This window comes from Mauremys mutica, chromosome 2 (genome assembly GCF_020497125.1).
Source record: "Mauremys mutica isolate MM-2020 ecotype Southern chromosome 2, ASM2049712v1, whole genome shotgun sequence".
Classification (NCBI taxonomy): domain Eukaryota; kingdom Metazoa; phylum Chordata; order Testudines; family Geoemydidae; genus Mauremys; species Mauremys mutica.
The window spans coordinates 29,118,623-29,139,706 of NC_059073.1; the positions used below are offsets into that span (position 1 = coordinate 29,118,623).

The 21,084-nt window shown below is 49.2% G+C and overlaps 1 protein-coding gene and 1 long non-coding RNA gene across 3 annotated transcripts in view; one reads left to right on the forward strand and one right to left on the reverse strand.

Annotated features, from left to right (window-relative positions):
- Positions 1-5,393: 5,393 nt before the first annotated feature.
- On the reverse strand, positions 5,394-15,238 carry LOC123363690. 2 transcript variants are annotated; one of them, XR_006576862.1, is made up of 3 exons: positions 14,885-15,237; positions 6,390-6,568; positions 5,394-5,556 (listed from the first exon to the last, which is right to left on the reverse strand). It is a non-coding gene; the product is annotated as an uncharacterized LOC123363690 (long non-coding RNA). The 2 variants fall into 2 exon arrangements; XR_006576864.1 differs by lacking the exon at positions 5,394-5,556 and adding an exon at positions 6,133-6,292 and having other exon boundaries at positions 14,885-15,238.
- Positions 15,239-15,429: 191 nt separating this feature from the next.
- Positions 15,430-21,084, forward strand: part of EIF3H (eukaryotic translation initiation factor 3 subunit H) — a 121,096-nt gene continuing 115,441 nt past the window's right edge. The window contains exon 1 of the mRNA XM_045004956.1: positions 15,430-15,599. Within this exon, the coding sequence (XP_044860891.1) occupies positions 15,477-15,599 (123 nt within the window). The 5' untranslated portion in view covers positions 15,430-15,476. The remainder of the gene's footprint in view (positions 15,600-21,084) is intronic.

Consider the following 21,084-nt stretch of genomic DNA (forward strand, 5'->3'; position numbering starts at 1 on the left):
AAACTCCTGGAGTGTGGCAAAAATGTGGTGGTGGGGCATAGACCCAAAGGCGTTTCCGCACCATTCTGGCCATTTCGATGGTGGTTTGGAGGACAAAATTGTGTTCGTAGCAGCCCTCGCAGGACATGAAGCCTTTCTGGATGGAGTTGATGGCTCCCCCACTCACTGACCACTCCGTGATCCTTGATGCCAGGCAGCTGGCATACAGCTTGTACATCGTGGAGCAGAGCGAGATGGGCCTCCAGTTGCTGGGGTTGTCCTGCTCGCCCTTCTTGTACACCAGCACCATCATGGCCTTCTTCCAGGAGCTGGGAGTCTGGCAGAACCACTTGCACTGGTTGAAGAATGTGGCGAGGACCAGGCAACTGAGATCTCACTTTTTCAGGAGGCTGTAGGGGATGCCGTCTTTCCCAGGAGCTGTGTTTTTTGTTTTTGAGAGTCTGGCCATCACTTCCTTGGGCGTAAAGTCAATCTCTAGGACACCGGCTCCATCGACATGGGGCAAGGGGTGGAGGCACTCTGGGCACTGCGTGTCGTTCCGGGCTGTGCGGTCGAATACATCATTGAAGTAGCTGTAGAGACGCTCAGATGGGATTGTGCAGTAGGGGGAGGGCCTGTCTAGGATCTCCCTCATGGCCGTGGAGCGGTTCGCCCGGTACAGCTTTTGGATCCTAGAAGTCGCTGCTGGATCATAGTGGTGGCTGGCGCCTCTACTTCTGCTTCCCCTGGTGGTGGTGGTGTGGTTCGGAGCAGGTGTGAGCCTGTCTACAAGGAGGTCGAAGTTGTCAAAGGAAGCTGCCGCTTGTAGCTCCTTGGTCCAGGCGGTCTGCCATGGTGTGGCAGCCCTCACCATCGGCCACTGTTCCTCAGGGTCCTCGACCTCGTCCGATGCAGGCTTTGAGCCTGCTGCGTGGTCGGCCTGGCCCCTCTCTCAAGGGTCTGGATTCCCTTTGGTTGGGTGCTGGGACGGGAACTCTGGTGGGATGCTGGCATTGCTAGTGGTCTGAGAGATGTGGTCCAGCTCGGGGGTTGCTGGGACACCGCCGGTCCTTCTATGAGTGGCTGCTGCCTGGGCGGTTGCTGCTGGAGCACGAGATCTCTCATAGGCTGTGTCCTGCAGAATGGACTTCGGGGCTGTACTGGTCCGTCTGGCGATGTAGGCCTGGTGCTTTGGTGTGGCGGCAGGGCTGGTTCCTCCAGTGACATCTGGAGTTTGTAGGGCGATCTGGGGCATGGCGCTGGCTCCTCTGGTGGCTGGAGCTGGCAGGGCAGTCTGAGGTGTGGCGCTGGCTCCTCAAGTGGTTGGAGTTGGCTGGATCCGGACAGCGGTGCTGGTTCTTCTGGTGATAGGATCTTGAGCAGCTATGCGCGGTGGGGCGCTGATCCTTCTGGGGACGGGGAAATGCTGGACAGGTGGTGAGGAAGCACTGAGTTATCTTAGCATGGAGATCTGCTTGGCGATATGTGAGGGTGAGACAGGCCTCCTGCTGGCGAGGTCCTGGGTGATGTTTCCCAAGGCAGCAGGTACCTTCTCGATCGCAGCATCTTGTTCTGCTGGCCTGGTAATGGGGGCAGGCTTTTTGACAGCAGCTTGCAAGGTTGGCTTTCTTTGTTGAGGCTCAGGAGCAATGGGCCGGCGCACTGGGAGGCTGGGAGCCAGGGCAGGAGACTGTGTTGTTCCCTTGAGGCGTTTTCCTGCAGGCGACTTGGTGCGTCTTGCATTGCTTCTGTGTCTTGAAGGGCAGGCTGCAGAGGGCACAGCTGAAAATGACCCGCTTGCTGTGGCATTTCTTCAGGTGCCCGATGACGCCACCGAGGAGGTGGCAGCTTCGGGGCGGAGAGCAGATGGGGCAGATGAGCACGTCAGTGTCAGGCAGACACGCTGTATGAAGTGCTTAGGTGAGTCACACCTATCTCAAAAGTGCGCTTACTGTAGCAACCTCAAAGCCTGGGCTTACAGAGACCTGAGGCTTAAAATGATCCTGATGGAAAAGTCCCTGCAGCCTGCTTCTGAATCGGGTCACCAGACTCCTACCAGAGCCAGATCAAGGAAGACCTTTCCAGTGACCTTGGCAAAAGCTCATTTCTAAAAAAAAAAAAAAAAAAAAAAAAGGCAAAGGAAAGAGCTTCCTCATTGCCACACAACGAGCAATCCAAGAGAAAACGCTCTCCAGCCAAATCATTATCATCAGTGCCAACTGCACTGTGCCTCAGTACGTATGAGGCACTGCCCGTGCTGTGGCCCATGCCGATCCCCAGTGTTCCAGTACGGAGTCGAGAGGCAAGACCAAGCCTTCCTCCTCCACTACAGCACCATCTGTACTGAAGGAGACACCACCGAGAGCTGCTCTGACGAGCATACTGCCTCATACAACAATGGCACCAATGAAGGCACAGAGACTGACATCATCGGCAAGAAAGCTGTCAGCACCATGCCACTTCCTTCATCAGAAGGACTTGGGGATAGCCTCAATGCCAAAGTCTCTATTACTAGGCATGTACGGTTCCCTGGTGCGCACGGTATTGGAGAACCAATTGTCACTGGTGGTCCCTGCATTTTTGAGTGAGGAAGATGAAGAAGAGGAAGAAGGGGTGTTCTTCCCACACCATTCCTCTCCTGCCAGACCATCAATAACATCTGGACCTCTATGCTCAAGACCAACATATAGACATGATATACCACATGGTACGAACACCCCTGGATAAGTCTCCCCCTGCATTCCCCACACACAGGCAGTAGTGGGATCTTGGGGACCTTATAGAAGACCTCTTAGCCCACACTGGGAAAGCATCAGATTCCTGCTGCCACCTTCGGCTACTGGGATATCTGAACCTTTAGAAGAGCCCACAGAGGTGGAGAGTACAGAACAAGACATCTCCCCCAATATCAACAACTCCTCCTCCTCTCCACATGAGGCAATTATGCCTTCCCCACCAACGACTGCTGATGACTTTAAATGGTTCAGAAGGATGGTGGATGACCTGAAAATATCTCTTGAGGAGGTACCGGAAGCACATGAGTTGCTTGAAATTTTAGAGACATCCTCAACATCTAAAATAACACTACCAATTAATGGGGTGTTGATGGAATCCGCTAAGACAGTCTGGCAGACTCCTGCCACCATACCACCCACATGTACCATGGGGGAACACCCTGCACCCCCATGTTCATCCTTATAATATGATTGTGTGGTATCCAATGCAAAGTTTGTCATGTTGAGCGTCTTCAGAAGGCTCATGATGCACTGAGCATTGTTATAGGTTGTAATTTCATATATATATATATAGTAGTGGGGTGACTGCCCCACTCCCTGAGAGTGAGGGCTGCAGCAGGCTAGTGCACCTGCACAGACAGGCAGCCACTTAGAGAAGGGCTAACAGGGAGCCAATCGGGGCCCAGATTGGAGACAGCCAATCAGGCCAGGCTCAGCCCTATAAAAAGGCTGCTCAGGGAGAGGAGAGTCAGTCTGTCCCAGGCCTTTGACAGGGGAAGGTCAGTCTCCAGAGCTGGGAGACTAGCACCGTGGACAGCGCAGTGCTGGATAGGCTCAGGGAGCAGAAGGGAGCTCTAGCCTGTAGCCTACCAGGCTGCAGGCCCTGAAGGGAAGGGCCTAGCTGGTGCAAAGGAGCCATAAGGGAAGCGGCCCAGGGAAGTGGACAGACAAGGGGAGAGAAGGAGGACAGTGAGGCTGCCGCCAGAAGGTTCCTGGACCAGGATCCAGAGTAGAGGGTGGGCCTGGGTCTCCCTCTTCCCCCATTTCAGTACACCCAGCCATCGGCCGTGGGGAGCGGCCATTACAGACTCTGCCAGATCCCTGACAGGAGAGATTAGACTTTGGGGTCTGTGGTTGGACATCGTGGCTGGGGCTCAGAGAGACTGCTGTTAACCCCCCGCCCCCGGAAGGGGGTGTGGCTGAACCAAGGGGCACTGCCGGAGGGCAGTGGTCCTGAAGAGGATGCTGCGAGCTGGTGAGTGACGCAGGCTCAGATGCCAACCAAGGGCGAGGCAGCAGGTAGGACACCACCAGGAGAGGGCGCTCCACTGGACTGAGCTAATTCCCGGAGACAACCAGGAGGAGGCGCTGCAGTGGTGAGTCCCAACTGTGTGACATATATATAATGTGTGTGTGTATATCTATATCTATATAGTTAAGAGGCTTAAAATGTGTCCTCATGACTTAAAACAAGGCTAGGCAAAAACTCTCCAGGAGCAGAGGCCCAGGCAAAACTCTCCAAGAGCAGAGAGGCAGTTCACACCTCATCAGGGCATGTATGGGACAAACCCAGCCCAGCCTCACAGGAACAAAGGACACTGACATAGGCAGCAACAAAGGATCTGTTGGACAGTGAGTCACCCCCTTCCCTTAGTCAGTTTGGGACTACGATGAGGTAATGCTCACCTGACTCTGAAGGGGGGGGTGCAAAGCCAAGAGGGAAGAAAGGACATGATAAAAGAGAGAGATGTTTGCCATGCTTGCTCTCTCTTCCACCTCCATCTACAGACACCACCACCAAGTGACTGAAGCGCTGATCAAAGGGGAGAGCCTGGCTGAAGGGCAACCAGCCAGCCTGTGGTGAGAAGCATCTAAGTTTGTAAGGGCATTGAAAGTGTTAAGATCAGCTTAGAATGCGTTTTGCCTTTATTTCATTTGACCAAATCTGACTTGTTATGCTTTGACTTATTATAACTTAAAATCTATCTTTTGTAGTTAATAAATGTGTTTGTTTATTCTACCTGAAGCAGTGCATTTGGTTTGAAGTGTGTCAGAGACTCCCCTTGGGATAACAAGCTTGGTAAATATCAATTTCTTTGTTAAATTGATGGACTCATATAAGCTTGCAGCGTCCAGCGGCCATAACTGGACACTGCAAGACGGAGGTTCCTAGGGTTGTGTCTGGGACCGGAGATATTGGCTAGTGTCATTCGGTTGTACAATCCAAGCAGCCGCTGGCCAAAAGTGCTCACTCATGTAGCTGGGAGTAGCTTACATGCCAGAAGTTGTGTGAACAGCCCAGGAGTGGGGGTTCTCACAGCAGAGCAGGGTAAGGCTGGCTCCCAGAGTTGAGGATTGGAGTGACCTAGATAACACCAGTGATTCCAGATAACACCAGGGGAATGTCACTGGCTGACAACAAATATTATGTCCCCTCAAAAGGCACAGAGTTCTCATTTACCCACCCCACACTGAATTAAAGTGTCATAGAGGTGGCCAACCAGAGAGGGAGACAACAGTGTAGGTCCACACCCTCTGATAAAGGCGGTAAAAGACTAGACCTGTTTGGCTTCAAGGTCTATTCCTCCTCCACATTAATCAGAGTCGCCAACCAGGAATTATGGTAAATTTATAGATTTAATTAATGACATTCCAGAGGGAAAAAAGGGAACCATTCAAATCATTGGTTTCCAAACAACAGCTTATAGCAAGGACAGTATTACAGGCATCCTTGGATACAGTGGACAAAGCAGCAAGATCCACTGCTACTGCTGTAGTCATCCGGCCTTTATGGTTGAACTCCTCAGGGTTCCCACATGAAATCCAATCCACAGTGGAAGACCTGCCATTTGATAGTGAGAAGCTCTTTGCAGCAAAAACTAATGAGGTGTTACACACCATGAAGGACTCCTGGGCGACCGGTCCCATGTTGGCATTTATACACTTGCCACAAAGCGTAGACAAAACAGGTACCAATCATACCAATGAAACAGATATCAACGTTGCCCACAACAACATCACCCATCTGAACGGCAGAGACAGAGACCACAAAGGTGCAGACTGCCACTATCATCGGTGTCTCAATCTTCTTCAAAACAGAAAATCTGAAAGATTGGTTGAGGGTCTGAACGACTTCCCACTTATTACAGTGCTGATGACACTATCCATACATCTTTTCGGAGACTGACTCTTCCCCTTCTACCCAAGGTGGTATTCTATCACCATGGACAGATGGGCCCTAGAAATCATCAGTATTGGCTATTCCATCCCATTTGTCTCTATACTTCCTCCCCAACACCACTCCCCGTGCCTCTTCATGGACCCTTCTCACAAGTACCTACTGCGTCAAGAGGTAAATCATCTGATACAACTAGATGCAGTGGAAGAAGTTCACACTGAACAGAGGGAAGGGTTTCTACTCCCATTACTTCTGAACCCAGAAGAAAAGCAGGGGATGGTGACCCACCTTGGAGCTCAGAAAACTAAAAAAGTTTGCCAGAAGACAAAGGTTCAGGATGGTCACATTAGTAACAATAATACCAGCACTGGAACAGGGTGACTGGTTTTCAGCCCTCGACCTACAAGATATTTATTTTCATATTACCACACATCCTGTCCACAGTAGGTTTCTCAGATTCACAATTGGAACAGACCGCTACCAATACAAAGTCTTACCTTTCAGTCTATCCACGGCACCTTTAGTCTTCTCCAAAATCCTTGCGGTAGTAGTGGCACACCTCAGGAAACAAGGAATCATAATATTCCTTTACCTAGATGACTGCCTACTGAAAGCCCATTCTCGAGAGGCCATCCGGATCACTCGACAGATGATTTCTTCCTTTCCATACCTGGGTCTATAAATATATGAGAGAAAAAAATGAATCTCAGGCCTGGTCTACACTAGGACTTTAATTCGAATTTAGCAGCGTTAATTCGAACTAACCGCTCAACCGTCCACACCAGGAAGCCATTTAATTCGAACTAGAGGGCTCTTTAGTTCGAATTTGGTACTCCACCCCGGCAGGTGGAGTAACGCTAAATTCGACATGGCTAGTTCGAATTAGGCTAGGTGTGGATGGAAATCGAACTTAGTAGCTCCGGGAGCTATCCCACACTGCACCACTCTGTTGACGCTCTGGACAGCAGCCCGAGCTTGGATTCTCTGCCCAGCCACACAGGAAATGACCCGCGAAAATTTGAATTCATTTTCCTGTCTGGGCGGTTTGAATCTGACGTTCTGGTTGCACATCGGGGCGAGCTCCGCAGCACCGGCAGCAATGCAGAGCTCTCCAGCAGAGGAGTTCATGTAATCTCTGAATAGAAAGAGGGACCCGGCATAGACTGACCGGGAACTCTTCGATCTGATCGGTGTGTGGGGCGAGGAGTCTGTGCTTTCGGAGCTGCGCTCCAACGAACGGAATGCAAAGACCTACGAGAAGGTCTCCAAAGCCATGATCCAGACAGAGGATACAGCCGTCATGCAACGCAGCGCCGCGTGAAAATCAAGGACCCCAGACAAGCCTACCAAAAAATCAAAGCGGCCAACGGACGCTACGGAGCCTGCCACCACTGCCCCACCAGTGACCATGGACTCTGATGATGGGACAGTGTCGACGGACAGTTCCTCGACGATGTTCACGGACGGGGAAGATGAGGAAGGGTTTGTGGAGGACGAGGCAGGCGATAGCGCTTACAACGCTGGTTTCCCCGACAGCCAGGATCTATTCATCACCGTCACGGAGATCCCCTACCAACCCTCCCGGCCAGGAACCCGGATCCTGAATCAGGAGTAGGATCTGTCGGTAAGTGCTTTAACCATGTTAACTTTTATTCTTAATATAACAGGAATCTGAAGTGTGTGAAAAGGAGGTCTCTGTATATATGGTGATAGAACAGAAATCCTCCTGGGAGAATGCCACGAAGCTCTCCTGCCGTTAATCGATAAGCATCAGCAGGAGGTTCCTGGGGAGAGCTGCCTTATTGGGTGCTCCGTGGTAGCACACTTTTCCGCGCGAGGCTTTCATGCGGTATTCAGGGAGCACTGCCTCCCAGAGCACGGCTGCATAGGTCCGTGGTTCGTGCTAGATTTCACGCAGCATGCGCTCTCTATCTCCTTCAGTGCCCGTCCTCACGGTGATCTCGCTCGGAGACTCCTGCATCTAAGTAGGGGAAGAAATGTTACGTTACGCCTGGTCCAAAGTATTTTTAATAAATAAACGGACAGACGGCATAGCACAGACTCAGCACGCAGCTGCGTGACGAGCGTAACGGAAAGCCAAAGAATCAAATGGACGCTCATGGAGGGAGGGGGGAACGAGGACGCAAGGTATCCCACAGTTCCTGCTGTCTCCGAAAAGCATTTGCATTCTTGGCTGATCTCCAAATGCTTCTAGGGTCAAACACAGTGTCCGCGGTGGGTCGGGGCATAGCTCGGCAATTTACGCAGCCCCCGACCCCCAGAAGTTAAAGGGAAAACAATCCTCTGTTGACTCTTTTACATGTCACCGTATCTGTACTGAATGCTGCAGATAGACGCGATGGTGCAGCACTCAACAACAACATCCTTGCTCCCCCCACGCTATGGATGGCTGATGGTACAATAAGATGGAAATCCATCCTCATCATCAGCCTATTGGCACATGGGGCAGTGCAAAAGGACTGGTAACCATAACGACCGTACCAACTTGCTTGGAACAGGTCGGTCAAGGCCGCCTGTTGCTAATTTTTCATGGTAGATGGTGCAGTATGGCTGGTAACCGTCCTCATCATTGCAACAGGGGGCTGAGCTCCATCAGCCCCCACCCTTCATTGTAAAGAAAAGATTCAATTGCCCCTGGACTAGCAGAGGGATGAGTGGCTCCCTCCTCCACACCCCTTAATGTCATCTCTGGACTATCATTGCAGCTGGAGGCTTCCTTCCACTCATTTCTCACAAACGACTACCTGTGTCTTATTCATGCATTCTATATTACTTCATCACACAAGTGGGGGGACAATGGTATTGGAACCCAGGAAGGCTGGGGGAAGAATGGAATGAACAGGTGGGGTTGTTTCAGGAGCACACCCTGTGAATAGCGTTCAGCTCAAAATTTATGCAGGATTGGACAGAGAGCAGCTGTGGTCTCTGGTTGTATGATACAGTGGTTCTCTAGTACACTTGCCCATAATCTAGGCAGGACTGATTCTATTTTTAGATACCCAAAAAGGAGGGATTGACTCGGGGAGTCATTCCCAAATTTTGCTTTTGCGCCCCTGGCTGATCGACCAGGGGCACTTATGACAGCACCAAATGGCGCAGTGCAAAAGGACAGGTAACCATGACCATCTTATTACCGTCTTCTTACCAGTTCATGGTATGGTAGACGGTGCAGTATGCCTGGTAACCATCGCTGCTGTCATGCAAAAGCATAAGCATGCTGCTGTGTAGCGCTGCTGGTCCGCCTCTGTCAGCGGCATCCAGTACACATACGGTGACATACACAAAAGGCAAAATAGGGTCCATTGTTGCCACGCTATGGCGTGTGCCAGGGCATTTCATGGAAAACGTGCTCGAAATGATTGTCTGCCATTGCTTTCCCGGAGGAAGGAATGACTGGCGACATTTACCCAGAATCCACCGCGCAAATGATTTGTGCAACAGCAGGCACAGGGGTCTCAACAAAAAATTCACAGAGACAGCCTAGACTCAGTTAATTGTTCGCAAAAAAGTATCATTGCAAGGAATTAACTAACTGTTTCCCATCTCACAGCTTCCACTGTCTCCAGACCTGCCACAGCATCCACCTCGCAGAGGCTGGCGAAGATTAGGCGGCGAAAGAAAAAGACAAGGGACACGATTTTCGATGAATGTGTGGGCTGCTACCTAGCCGAGGTGGACCAGCAGAGGCAGTGGAGGGAGAAAGTCTCTCTGTACCAGCGCTCACACAGCGAATGGGAGGAGAGGTGGCGTGAGGAACACAAGCAGGCGACTCAAGCAATGCTTGTACTACTGAGGGAGCAAACGGACACGCTCCGGCGACTTGTGTATGTTCTGCAGGACCGCTGCAGGACAGAGCCCCCGGCAGTATCTCTGCAACTGCCCTCCCCCGCCACAAAGTCACATTCCCCCCTCACCTCAAATAACCAGGAGGATGCCCGCCCTGGGCCGTGAATACTGTCACTGCACCCCAGCAGAGTGCTCAAGTAACCAAAAGCTCTCCTACCCTACGTTTGCATAAGTCCTTCCCTTCCGGACTCAAACAAGTCCCAATCCCAGTCCCATCCCATAACTGTGTACTTAAGTAATAAAAATACTTTGCTGTTAAGTACTGTTTCCGTCATGTTTCTTCACTGAAGACTGTGTTTGAATGGGGTGCGTGGGGAAGTGCGTTGCTAATTGCATAGGACAGGCACCTTTCGCAGGGTACAGACACGGGGGCCGGATCAGCAGCGGGTAACACACACAGTGCAGTCAGCAGGCACCGTGGTTGGTATGGGAGGTGGTTTCCAGGTTCTGTGTGGGCGGTGGGGATGTGACTTTTTAGCGGGGGAGGGCAGGTACAGATCTTATACAGCGGTCCTTGTCGTGGACCGCTGAGTCACGCAGCAGAGGAATCTGTATCCGTCCTCCTCCGCCACAAGGCCACATAGCCCCCCGCACACAGAATCCCAAAAAGGAGGGATGGCAGGCTCCGTTGAAACAAGCAGTCCGGCAATGCGGACCGCTGTAGGAGCAGGAGCCTGTCATTCCTTGAGTTTAGAGGCGGTCTTTACATCAGCGCACACCCTACCCACCGCAGTCTGCGTTCCAGTTTCGACCCTTTAACGAAAAGTCATGAATAAAGAAACCTCTCCTCAGTAACAGTGTGACATGTATTTTATTTTTACACGTGTCTTGGAAGTGGAGGAAACGGGGAGAACGGGGTATTGAACCGAAGAGGAGAGTCAACAGTAACTGGGTAAAGAAACAGGGGCAGGTTCAGCTTCTCTGTAAAGAAACTGAACAGTCACAGGTCACGCTGCTCGCTGGTATTTAAAGAGTTCCTTGTCGCTGTCCCAGGCGCCTGTATAGGGCTTCATGAGCAAGTGCATTAGCGGGCAGGCTGGGTCACCGAGGATCACTATAGGCAAATGCACATCCACAACAGTTATTTCGTGGTACGGGAAGAAACTACCTTCCAGCAGGCGTCTGAGCAGCCCACAGTTCCTGAGAACACACGCATCAGGAACCTTGCCCGGCCATACGACGTTCATGTTGGTAAAACGTCCCCTATGGTCCCCCAGTGCTTGCAGAACCATTGAAAAGTAGCCCAATTTCTCAGCAGCTGAATGTGGAAGAGGTGGACGATAAAGTGCGAGGAGGAGAAAACGGCGAGGATCGCAGCGGGCTCCATGCTTGCAGTGCTGTGGCGTCCACGCTGTCACTGACCAGAAAAGTGCACGAACAGATTGCCCGCAGGCGCTTTCAGGGAGGGAGGGAGTGAGGGCGTGATTGACGGTTCAATGACGACAGTTACCCAAAACCACCCTCGACACATTTTTTCCCCCAGCAGGCATTGGGGGCTCTACCCAGCATTCCAATGGGCAGCGGGGACTGCGGGAACTGTGGGATAGCTTCCCACAGTGCACCGCTTCGAAAGTCGACGCCGGCCCCGTTAATGTGGACTCAGAAGTTCGAATTAGTGTATTTAGTATGGATACACAAATTCGACTTCATAAGGTCGAATCCACAAATTCGAATTAAGTAGATTCGAAATAGTCCTGTAGTGTAGACAAGGCCTCACACTCTATTCAACAACTGGAATTCATTGGGGCTTACCTCGATTCAGTGGAAACCAAAGTGTCACTACCAACAAGCAGGTTCCACTTAGTGAACAATCTTATAGTTGTGGTAAGAAACAGTCCACATGTACAGCCTGCACTTGCCTTCAACTTTTAGGCCACATGGCCGTAAGCACATTTGTGGTAAACATTTGTGTCTGCACATGCACCATGTGCAGGGCTGGTTAACAACTGTCTACAGGCTGCACAAACATGGCTTAAACAGATGACTCGCAATACCACCCATAGTCAAGGAGTCACTAATGTGGAGGACACAACCCAGCAATGTATGTTCAGGTATTCCATTCACACAGGATCACTGATACTCACAACAGACACCTCCCTCATAGGATGGGGAGCACACATGCAATGGCCCATGATTCAGGGACAGTGGTCCCCTGAAGAAATAAGCCTGCACATAAATCTGTTAGAACTCCGGGCAGTTCGCAACACTTGCTTCCACTTTCTGTCTATGCTAAAGAACCAGAACGTTCAAGTAATGACCAACAATATTGCTTGCATAGTCTACATAAACAGACAGGGAGGAGCCTGATCACACTCATTATGCACCGAAGCCATGAAACTTTGGACCTGGTGCATCTGACACAGTATCAACATCTCGGCCTTCTATCTGCCGGGATCCAAGAACACCACTGCGTGCACACTCAGCAGACAATTTCATCACAATCACGAATGGGAGATGAATGATGTGATATTACAAAACATTCTAACAATGGGGCCAGCCGGACATAGATCTCTTTGTGACAGATCGAAACAACAAATGCCTGCAATTCTGCTCCAGAGCAGGACTGGGACCCCAATTGATGAGCGATGCATTTCTACTAAAATGGCAAGCCCCTCTCCTATATGCATTTCCACCCATACCAATATTAATGAGAGTGATACACAAAGTAAGAACTGACAAAGCCAGGATAATCCTGATAGCTTCAACTTGGCCCAGGCAGATGTTGTATCCTTACTTAACATGGATGGCAGTATGTGCTCCAATCACTATCACTGCAGATGGACCTTCTATCACAAGACGCAGGACAGACTCACCACCCAAACGTGGAGATACTCTGCCTGAAAGCAGGGTTCCTCCATGGTTCATTCATGATGAACTAGCCTGCTTGGAACAGATCAAGCATAGCCTACTAAACAGTAGAAGGTCTACTACTCGTAAAACTTACCTGCAGAAGTGGAAGGTGATTCACTACATGGTGCACTGACAAACAAGTCAGTACGGTCTTCACACCTCTGCCTTTCATACTAAAAAAATCAGGACCATCTCTTAGTTTGACTAAAGTATATGTAGCCGCTATCAACACCTTCCACCAAAAAATTGATGGCACAACACTATTTGCCCATCCAATCACTTCCTCAAAGGAATTCAGACAATCTATCCTGAACTGCACACACCCAGGCTGCCACGGGACCTAAATTTGGTTTTAAAATACCTTTCTAGACTATTATTTGAATCCCTGACGACTTGCTCTTTATTACACCTATCCAAGAAAGTCACATTCTTAATAGCAATCACATCGGCCAGACGTGTGGATAAGACAGGGGCACTCATGGCACATACCATATTTTTTAAGGACAAGATTACTATGAGGACACATCCAAAATATGTGCCCAAAATTTCATCATCTTTCCACATTAATCAACCTATACACCTTCCCGCATTCTTCCCCAGACCACATGATAATGCACAGGAAGTTACACTACTCCCCTTAGACAGGCTCTGACATTTTACCTCGATGGAACCAAACCTTTTAGAAAATCCCCAAAACTATTCATCTCAATTGCAGAACAATCCAAAGGAGACACTATATCAGTGCAGAGACTATCAAAATGGATTTCGGGTTGTATTCATCTAGGCTATATTACTGGCATACAACTCCCACTAGATCTAGTAGATCAATGGCTTCATCCATACACTTTCTTAACAATGTCCCACTCACAGATATATGTAGAGCTGCCACCTGGGCCTCTGAGCACATGTTTACAAGATACTATGCAATTACACAGGGCCCAGAATCAGATGCATGGGTAGGCCTAAGGGTGCTATCCTCTATCAACCAACCAACTCTGAAGCCCCTTCCATCCTCATGAGGGCACTGCTCTATAGTGGCTCTCTGGAAGTTGAGCACCTACAGGACATCACTAGAAGAAGAAGAGAAGGTTACTCACCTTGTGAAGTAACTGAGGTTCTTTGAGGTATATGCCCCCATGGGTGCTCCACTATCCACCCTCCTCCCATCTATTTTGGAGTCTGTAAAAGTACTCTACGGTAGAGAAGGAACTGAGGGGTATGGGTCGCACGCACACTAGATGAGGTGCCAATGGGGCCATGACTCAGGCATTGTGCATGCACGACGCGCATGGGCACTGCTGCTGAAACTCTCCTAGTGAAGGCGCAGGGATGCACCAACACCTGAAGTGGAGCACCCACAGGGACATACATCTTGAAGAACCTCACTTACTGCACAAGGTGAGTAACCTTCTCTTTTTATTTATTTAAAACAAACAAAGTTGACAAAAAAATTAAGGTTTCCACTTTTGAATCTGATGAGAACAACATCCTGGTAGCATGGGTCTCTTGGAGCACAATTATTGGTATTACTATAGAGCATAAATTGCCATTGAAAGGGTATTCTAGAATTTTAAATAAGTAGAAGGAAAGCTAGTCTTTTGTTTTTGCATAAAGTTCTTTCCAAAGTCTACTAAAACATAGGAAATTAACCTAATATTTCAACCTGTTCTGTGGAGGATGCTGATCCCTCTCACATTCGTATCACTTCCTACAATATCATACCTCACAATGTACTATACTCCTTTATGTAGGTTCAGGGTTAATGTCACTGCTTCACATAAATCTAGCCTGTGAGGGTTTGCCTATGCTGGAATAAAAGACCCGTGGCATGGCTGCAAGCTCAGCTAACTCAGGCATGCAGGGCTCAGGACGTGGGGCTAAAAATTGCTGTGTAGATGCTTGGTCTGAAGCCAGAACGTCCAGAACCAAAATACAAATTTGCCTAGAGTGCCATTTTCCCTAAGGCCAACTTTAAGGGTGGGTGAGCGCCCAGGGTTCCATGGTCAGGGGGCGCTGTGGTCAAGAGGGCGTTGCTGGAGGGTGCCCTGTTAGTCACTAAGAAGTTGACTGTGCGGCGAGGAGGGAGTCTGCCATTGTGGTCCCCCACTAGCAGCAGTTACTAGTTGCCTATGCTTGTCCCACCTCCCTTGCCCCCACAACATATCCTGTTGGGAAACTCTCAGCACCAAACCCTCATTTTCCTCCAGTCCTGCCTATTGGTGGATCCCAGTGCAACCCCTTAGCCTCTGATTCAGCCCTGGTCTTATGCAATCACCTGTCCTAGAGAAATGCGAGCCAAGGGCTGTTAGCGCGGGGACACGTGGCCGGTTTTGTAGGGGCAGACCTATGTCAGTGGGGGAGTGACGTTCTCCTATCCCGACACAGCCCCTAGTGCGGACGCAGCTAGCCCAGCACGAAGGGGCTCACGCTGCTCCAGCACAGCGCCTTGCCCTAAGTGTAGCCACCCCGGCTAGCCCCACGCCTCTGACGTGGTACAACCGCCCGTGTAGACGCGGCCTAACGGCCACTCTCATCCTCACACGAACGCGTTCAGAGCAGCCCCGCGCGCACCACGTTTCTGTTTGTGTGTGTCACGCGCGGACACAGACGTGACGAGTGATCACTGATGCGCATGCGCGGCTTTCTCCCGCCCCTGCCCCCGATTTTCTTCTACGCACGCCCAGTGTGTCCCGGGACTCAGAGTATTATCTACGCATGCGTCAAGCGGGAACTCTACCTCGGCCCTTTTTGACCTTTCCCTTAGTTTCCGTCCGGAAGTCATTCGCCACCCACCCCCGGGCCCTTAGCCACGCTTCCGGTGTTCCATTTTTCTCTTTCCGGCCGGCGTGGGGGAAGCGTCTCTCAACATGGCGTCTCGCAAGGAAACCACGGTGGCCGCCAGTACCGGCTCCACCGCAGCCGCCGGCAAAGCCAGGGGTAAGGCGGCCCCGGGGGACTCGGCCGTCAAGCAGGTGCAGATCGACGGGCTGGTGAGTGAGCGGAGCGGAGGGGAGGGTCTGTGCGGCCGCCTGGCCAGGGCCGCGTAGGGGCCGGCGGCAGCGCGGTTTGTAGAATCGCCTCTGCAGGGAGAGTCGGTTTTCAGCACCCCCGCTCCGCGGGGATGGGCGTTTTCATGTGTCCGCCTGGGGGGGTGCGGAAGTGGCGCAGCGGAGGCGGACACACATGCGGCCGCCTGGTCAATGTCACCATCCTAGGATTTTAAAAATAATAAATGTTATGATTTCAGTTATTTAAATCTGACATTTCACGGTATTGTAATTGTAGAGGTCCTGACCCAAAAAGGAGTTTTTTTGGGAGGAGGTTGTGGTACTGCAACCCTTACTTCTGTGCTGCTGCCAGCAGCGCTGCCTTCAGAGCTGGGCAGTTGCAGAGCAGTAGTTGCTGGCCAGATTCGCAGCTCTGAAGGCAGATCCGCCGTCAGCAGCGCTACAGAAGTAAGGGTGGCATGGTATGGAATTGCCGCCCTTATTTCTGCACTGCTGCTGCCTGCAGAGCTGGACCCTCAGTCAGCAGCCACCTCTCTCTGGCCACCCAGCTCCGAAGGCAGCAGCACAGAAGTAAGGGTGGCAGGGTATGGTATGGTATTGGCATCCTTACTTCTGCACTGCTGCTGGCGGGGCACTGCCTTCAGAGCTGGGATCCTGCCAGCATCCGCTGTTCTTCAGCTGCTCAGCTCTGAAGTAAGGGTAGCAGTACCGCAACCCCTCTAAAATAACCTTGTCTCACACACACACCCTGCAACTCCTTTTTGGATCAGAACTCCCAATTTGAGAAACACTGGTCTTCCCAATGAATCTATATAGGATAGGGTAAAAGCACACAAAAGACCAGATTTCATGGAGGGAGACCAGATTTCACAGTCCATGAAGCATTTTTTGTGGTCATGAATTTGGTAGGGCCCTAGGTTTTGGGAATGGAATCTGTTGCAACCCACTATCTCTTGCCCCCATTTATTGCCTCCACCTTCTAGTGCCCTAGCATACTAAAGGTACAAATAAAACATAGAATCACAGGATTGGAAAGAACCTCCAGAGGTCTTCTAGTTCAGTCCCTTCCACTCATGGAAGGACTAAGTATTATCTAGATTATCCCTGACAGCGGATTGTGTAATATGCTTTTAAAAATCTCTAGAGATTCCATAACCTCCCTAGGCAATTTTTCCAGTGCTTCACTACCTTGACAGCTAAGAAGTTTTTCCCAATGTCCTACCTAAACCACCCTTGCTACAATTTAAGCCCATTGCTTCTTGTCCTATCCTCAGACATTAATGAGAACATTTTTTATCCCTCCTCCTTGTAACAGTCCTTTATGTATTTGAAAACTGTTATCATGTCCCCTTTCAGTCTTCTCTTCTCCACACTAAGCAAATCCAATTTTTTCAGTCTTCACTTATAGGTCATGTTTTTTAGACCTTAAATAATTTTTGTTGCTCTTCTGTGCACTTTCTCCCATTTGTCCATATCTTTTGTGAAATGTGGTGTCCAGAACTGGACGCAATATTCCAGTTGAGGCCTAATCAATGTGGAGTAGAGCCGGAATAATTACTTCTCGTGTCTTGCTTACAACACCCTTGCTATACATCTCAGAATGATGCTTACTTTTTTTTGCAACAGTGTTACATTGTTGACTCACATTTAGCTTATGGTCCACTATGACCCCCCCGATCTCTTTCTCCAGTATTCCTTCCCAGGCAGTCATTTCCCATTTTGTATGTGTGCAACTGATTGTTCCTTCCCAAGTGGAGTACTTTGCATTTGTTTTTACTGAATTTCATCCTTTTTACTTCAGACCATTTCTCCAGTTTGTCCGAATCATTTTGAATCCTATCCTCCAAAGCACTTGCAACATCTCCTAGCTTCTTGTTGTTCGCAAACTTTACTAGTGTACTCTCTGTGCCATTATCTAAATCATCGATGAAGATATAGATGAGAGTCAGACCCAGAACTGATACCTGGGGGGCGCACTTGATATGCCCTTCCAAGTTGAATGTGAACACTGATAACTACTCTCTGGGAATGGTTCTCCAATCCTTTATGCGTCCACCTTATAGTAGTTCCATCTAGGTTGTATTTTCCTAGTTTGTTTAGGAGAAGGTCATTGGAGATACTATCGAAAGCCTTATTAAGGTCAAAATATACCACATCTACCCCTTCCTCCCTATCCAGGCTTGTTATCCTGTCAAATAATGCTATTATGTTGCTTTGGTATTATTTGTTGTCAAATTCATGCTGACTTACTTATCACCTTATTATCTTCTAGGTGTTCACAAATTGATTGCTTAATTATTTGCTCCAGCATTCTTCTGGGTACTGTAGTTAAGCTGACTAGTCTGTAATTCCCCGGCTTGTCTTTATTTTACCTTTTATAGATTGGCACTATATTTGCCCTTTTCCAGTCCTCTGAAATCTCTCCAGTCTTCCATGACTTTTTGAAGATGATCGCTAGTGGCTCAGATATCTCCTCAGTCAGCTTCTTGAGTATTCTAGGATGTATTTCAACAGGCCCTGGTAACTTGAAGGCATCTAACTTGTCTAAGTCATTTTTTAACTTGTTCTTTCCCTATATTTTAGTCTCTGATCCTACCTCATTTTCACTGGCATTCACTATGGTAGATGTCCAATCGCTACTAATCTTTAACATGTAAGAAATGGAATGGGTTGAATTTCTCTTTCATCAATAATGTTTTGTGGCATTTTAGTTATAGATGTTTGTATCTACCATAATATTGATGTTAAATCAATATAAATGTAACTGTGGGTAATTAGTTACTCCTGGTGGAATTCTGTGCCACTGCACAATGCAGAATTTTGCAGAAATTAATGTGCATGGAGAATTTCCTTTTCCCTCCACAAAAATGGACTCAGAGCTGTTGGCCACCACTAGGGGCTGCTGGATCTGGCAGAGCCCAGCTCACAAATAGAAGACCAGGCCAGGGGAGAGAATTGCTAATTGCTTTCTTGTATGCTTTTACTCTGGTCTGTTCATCACTGAAGTACTCTATGCTCTGTTCAAGTGGGATGGGGCTGCTCTGGCCAAGTAATGACAGGTAAGATTATAGTAAATTTTAAAAAACCCAACAATGCAGAAATCCCATCCTGGCATGTTTTAGTCAGAGGTATTTTTAATAAAAGTCATGGACCGATCAAGGGCAGTAAACAAAAATTCACGGCCCATGACCTGTCCATGACTTGTACTGTATACCCCGACTAAAACTTTGTGTGTGTGTGGGAGGCCCTGGAGGGTACCGTGGGCACTACAGATGCTGGGGAGGAGGGGCCGTGGCCTGGGGGGGGCACCAGAGATGCTTGTGGGGGGTTGCAGTCCAGAGAGCACAAGGCTGGGGCAGGTTCCCTACCTGGCTCCTGGGAAGCGGCAACCCTAGCTCCACATGCTACCTCCGCTCTGCCCCAAGCCCTGGTTCTGCAGCTCCCATTGGCTGGGAACTGTGGCCAATGGGAGCTTTAGGGGAGGGGGGGTGCCTGCGGGTGGGGAAGCATGTAAAGCTAGGAGCTGAGTTCCTGTTGCCCTTCTGGGGGGGGCCCTCCTTCTCCCAGGTAAGCACTGCTCAGCCCCAACACTCCCCCCCTCTCCCCCCCGACACACACACTCAAACTCCTGCTGCTGAGGGGTGGGGAGAGGCGGCCCGGGACTGCCCCAGCAGTGGCCGGTGCACCTGGCCATGGGGCTGCCCGAGCTGCAGAAGTCATGGAGGTCACGGAAAGTCACAAACACGGAGCCTTAATTATAACTTCCCATTACTGTTCCAGAATAACAAAGTGTAATGAGTGACTGGGTGAAGGGAGGTAAATCTGCCCATTAAAATAGTGACAGGTTTCAGAGTGGTAGTCGTGTTAGTCTGTATCAGCAAAAAGAACCGAGGAGTACTTGTGGCACCTTAGAGACTATTTGGGCAAAATGGGTTTTAGCCCACAAAAGCCTATGCCCAAATAAATTTGTTAGTCTCTAAGGTACCACAAGTACTCCTCATTAAAATAAAGTTTTGGTTCTCGTGCTTGAGAAGAGAGTCTTCCAAATGTGAAATGAGTGTAAACCATTGCAGTATTCTCTTCCTGTCTCTGCAGACATCTTGCAGTGTTGGTGGGGCTAGTAATAGCTTTCTTAAACTGCAGAAGTGTGACAACTGAGGAGAGTCAGGCAAATATCATGCTGCCACTGCTTGGGAAAGCTGAGAGGAACAGCAGAGGCAGCTAGTTGAGCTGTTTCTGGAAGAGAAGAATCCTGGAATTCCTTCTCAAACTGGGGGTCGTGAGCTGCCAGCCTCCACCTCAAACCCGGCTTTGCATCCAACATTTATAATGGTGTTAAATGTATGAAAAATTTTTTGTTTGTTTTAAATTTATAAGGGGGAGTAGGTTGTACGCAGAGGCTTGCTGTGTGAAAGGGGTCACCAGTACAAAAGTTTGAGAACCACTGTACTAGATCCTGAGATCTTGGAAAGATCCATGGCATCTTTGTCTATAGCAGTGGTTCTCAAACTTTTGTACTGGGGACCCCTTTCACATAGCAAGCCTCTGAGTGAATCTTCCCCCCCACCTTAAATATATATAAAAAAGTGTTTTTAATTTATAACACCATTATAAATGCTGGAGGCAAATCAGAGTTTGGGGTGGAGGCTGGCAACTCGTGACCCCTCATGTAATAACCTCGCGATCCCTTGAGAGGTCTCAACCCCCAGATGGAGAACCCCATGTCTGTAGTAACATGAGAATTCTCCCTATTGGATCAGATGATTAAGAGGAAGTGTGAGAACCTTGCAGTAGGAAAATATGGGATAATCTGCCCCTTATGATGATGATTGTTATTTGTATTATTGTAGCATTTAGGAGTCCCAGTCCTGGACCAGGACCTATTTATGTTAGGTCACATCCTGAACTCAGACAGGTTGAGCTCTGAAGCAAGAGGTCAAATGCCTCCAGAAATACCCCATCAGGAAGCTTTGTTATAATTATGACAGATACGGATATCAAAAACATTCAGAGAAATAGCCAACCCCGTTTTGAGTGTTGCTGAATTCTTGGTCTCAGTGAAGGCAGGACACAAGAATGAAAGTTACTACCAAAAAAATGAAATCTCTTCTAGAATCACTTCATGCAATGTTACAAAAGCCTTCCATTATATTCTTTCATTCTGTTTGAGTAAACAGTCTTTGTTACTCTCTCCTAAGCATTTGTTGTATTTTGTCTTTCTCCTTTTATAACATTTCTGATGTTCTGAACAGAATGAAGCTTGCTAGAATCTTTCACTGGGGCAAAGTAACTTGAAGATCAGGGGACTGGTTCTCTATAGTGCGGAGATTTTATTTGATATTGGGGGAGAGGGCATCAGGGAGTCAGAACTTCCTCTTTCTCAAACTGCAGCTTCCCTAGTCTAAGTGTAAATCAGAGCAGCCACATAGCTGCTTCAGGATATATTCCTGCCTTAAGAGTTTACAAT